The following is a 3454-nucleotide window of genomic DNA, read 5'->3' on the forward strand; positions in this document are numbered from 1 at the left end:
CTGGCTGTCTGCTGAAGGGCCTCCCCAGGGCCTCCCCGCCTCCCCATGGAGGCCGCCTGGACTCTCAGTGCAACGGGCCTGGAGGTTCTGTGCGAGTTTCAGAGGCGAATGGTGGTCTGGGGGTCAAAGGGGCTGGGCCAGCACTAGGCGCTGTGACGAGGGCCCTTGCTTGTCTTGTCTGCCACAGGAGAGGGAAGCTGGGTGATTCTTGGGGCTAGGCCTAGCGCCTAAGTAGAGGCTGAGTAGACGTCAAGCCGATGGGGGGAAGGGCAGCACCCTCTCGGCCGCCCTGAGCAGCCAGGGGCCAATGTCTGAGAACAGAGGCTGCTGCTGCTGGCGTGAGGCTGGGTAGGGGCCCGCGAGAAGGACCTGGGCACGAGTAGGGGCTCCCCGGGGACTGCACGGGCGTCGCCACAAGACGTGGCCCAGGTAGTAGGCCTGCCAAGTGGGTCAGCTCCCCTTTAGCAGTTCAGTGCAGGGCTCCTCGACAAGGATTTAAGTTGTCGCTCTGGGAAGGCAGCACGAAGCTCACCTGGGGCAGGGCGGCCAGCCAGCGCAGGAACAGCACATCCTGAGGGGCTGCGGGCAAGGTTGAGGGGCGTTGGCCCACAAAGTCCCAGAGCAGGAGGTCCCGGTAGCGCCGGCTCTCCCACTGCACCAGCGGGCCCAGGTCGGGGCCCGGCTCTCCCTGGGGGGAGCCCAGCAGGAAGAGCAGGCGCACCCCGCGCTCGGGCCGGCCCCACGTCTCGCGGATGGCCTGGCGTTTCCCGACCTGCCTGGGCAAGACTCTTCACGGCCAGCAGCAGGGGTCTGGGCCCCGGCAGGTTGGGGACCAGCCTGACTTTCACTGGGGGTAGTCCCCACAGGCTGAGAGGAGGAAGGCTGGTAAGCCTGGGTAGGGAGGTTAGTTTGGGGATCTTCTGTGGCTGCTCCTCTCTGCAAGTGGCAGTTCCTGCCGTAGAGTTGGCTGGCAGGGCTTGGAAGAGCTGCTGCTGCTGGTTCTAGTGTAGGCGGAGGTTCCTGCTGGCCCAGGCGTCTGAGAGGTTGGCGGGGAAGGGGAGGGTTTGAAGGGGTGCTGGGCTTTGCTGGGGCCTGGTTTGGATCATCCTGGGGCTCTGGGGCTGCAGCGGGTCCGAGCTCCACTCGATGTAAACCTTGAGGGCCAGCAGGGTGAGCAGGGCCAGGAGGCAGAGCAGGCACTTGGAGCAGCGCATGGCCGGGGCCCCGGGGCCGGGGGGCCCCCCAGCTGCAAGGGCAGGAATATGGCTGCCCCTCCAGCCCTGAGGGGAGGGGGGCCCCGGCCCAGGATCCTGCCCCCCTCCTGCTCTCTCCCCTCACCCCTGCCTGTGCTCCCCTCCCAAGCCCAGGTGCCCTCTCCCTCCCTCTGCCTCAAGTGGGACCTGGGCATCCTGGTCTCTGGCACTACTTGCTGGGGTTTGGGCCTAGGTTGCCAGCCCTGTTTTCTGTGGTCGGGTTTCCTCTGGTAGCTGCCTCCTCTGCACCTCTGAGCTGGGGTCTGGAGGGGAGGGGGAGTGAGAGGCTCTCTAGGGGCTAGAGCAGGGCGGGGGCTGGGGAGGAGACCAGAGGTACTGATTTGGGGAAGGGAGCTGCCTAGGGCGTGTTCGGGCTGTTCTGGGGCTGGCTCAGGAGGGGCCTGGAGACTGGAAAATGGGGAGCCCGAGAAATGGGGGGCCCCGAGGGGTCGGCAGAGCCTGGACAGCGCCAGGGCAGGAGAGCCCGAGCCGGGGAGGCTGGAGGGAGGGAGGGAGCGGGAAGTGTCCTAGGCATCTACAAATGGGTCTGGTGACAAGGGTTGCTAGGGGGTCAGGGAGGGGGGCATGGTGGGGGAGAGGAGTGATAAGGCAGAGAGATGAAGGGGTACAGAGAGGGGGATGGCCCAGGGAAACGTGGGGCATCTCAGGATATCTTAGAAGGGGAGCCTGTCAGTGGGAGGGATGATAAAGGCAGATGAGGGGGAGCAAGGAAGCTGGGAGCCAGGGCCAGAGGGAGGGTGCCCTCACCCCACACAACCCCTGGGTGGGGCTGGGCCATAGATTCTTGGGCTCTGGCTCCCAAATGAGAACTGACATGCTTTGCCTTCTAGGGCCTCTCCCCACCAGGTAGCCCCATCAGATACCTGGAGGCTCTGCCGGCGGGGGGGCCCCTCTCGGGCCCCCTCTCCACAGCCCACCCCTCTCTTTCTCCCTCCTGCAGGGGCAGGAACTTCCGGCCCCTGTGAACCTGGGTGTTTAATTAGTCACCACTGGGGCCTCTGGGACCAGCTTATCTATTAACCATCAACAAAGGCTTCCTCAGTACCCACCGGGTGCTAGAAAGAGGAAGCCATTTCTCTACGGGGAGGAGGGGGCCACGCCCTACCCCCGGCCCCCCAATTCCCGCTGCCTCCTGGCCCCCCCCACGGGGCTTCATTTGTTATGTTTTATTTATTTAACAGCAGCACCTGAGAAGTGGCTCCCCAGTTGTCTCCAGCCCTTCCCCCGCCTCGGGAGAAAGCAGCAGCAGCTTGAGGCCCCCCCTCCCGAGGTCCCCAGCTCTGGGGGAAGGCCCAGCCTGGACTCTGCCATCCACGAGCTGCCCCCCCCACCCGACCCCACCCCATCCGGCCCAGGGAACAGGTGGTGCTGCGGCTGCTCCAACCACTGGCCATCCTCCTCTTGTTCATCCTCCCCCGGGAGCCTCCTCCTCCCCTCCCTCAGGGAGCCTCCGACTCCAGACTGGTTTCCAACAATGTTTATTATGTGAAGAAAGGGGGGGCCCAGCCCCCTCCCTGCCTCAGACTAATGAAGCCCTTGGGGAGGGGACGGGAATTAATGGATCACCTGACACCACATCCCAGATACTGGGGCAGGGGGGCGCGCCCATCCCTAACCCATCAGTCATCTCACTACAACCTACAGGAGGGTAACCTAAAACAGCCAAGTAAATGACCTACTGGGGGGTCCCCCACCTATGCTGTTAGAAACACAGGGGAGGAAAGGGCCAAAGCTTCATCTGGGGCACAACGTATGGGGCGGGGGGGGGCAAAGGAAAGGGCTTCCTGGGGAGACATCCCTGATGCGTCCCTCCGTCCCAGTGGGTCTATCCTGCATGTCCAGTGTCATGAGATGGGGATCCCTGGGGGCCTGCAGAGCACCATGAGGCAACTGAGCAGTGGGAGCTCCAGGGATGCCCCTCCACAGCCCACTGCCATGTCCACTGCCCCCCGCCCAACTGCCGTGTCCACTGCTGTAATCCACTGCCGCACCTGCCACAACCGCTGGCCCATGCCCGCTGTCACCCACCCCAACCTACCAGCTCTGGCTGGCTTCCACCCTACTGTCGCGTCTGGCTGCCGCCCTCCAAGGCCCCCCGTCCCTCAGAGAGGACCCTGGCCCTCACCGGGCACAGTCCCACCCTGACCCAACTTCACACCCCGGGCAGCATCCTCCACCCA

General features: G+C 64.6%; 1 protein-coding gene across 1 annotated transcript; it reads right to left on the reverse strand.

Moving 5' to 3' along the window:
• Nucleotides 1–249: 249 nt before the first annotated feature.
• On the reverse strand, nucleotides 250–1249 carry B3GNT8 (UDP-GlcNAc:betaGal beta-1,3-N-acetylglucosaminyltransferase 8). The gene is given in 4 exon segments (XM_031961641.1): nucleotides 250–471; nucleotides 473–784; nucleotides 786–1001; nucleotides 1077–1249. Coding segments are annotated over 4 exon segments (888 nt in total). The 5' UTR covers nucleotides 1215–1249.
• Between the last annotated feature and the right edge of the window lie 2205 nt (nucleotides 1250–3454).

The sequence above is a fragment of the Sarcophilus harrisii genome, chromosome 3 (genome assembly GCF_902635505.1).
Source record: "Sarcophilus harrisii chromosome 3, mSarHar1.11, whole genome shotgun sequence".
Classification (NCBI taxonomy): Eukaryota; Metazoa; Chordata; class Mammalia; order Dasyuromorphia; family Dasyuridae; genus Sarcophilus; species Sarcophilus harrisii.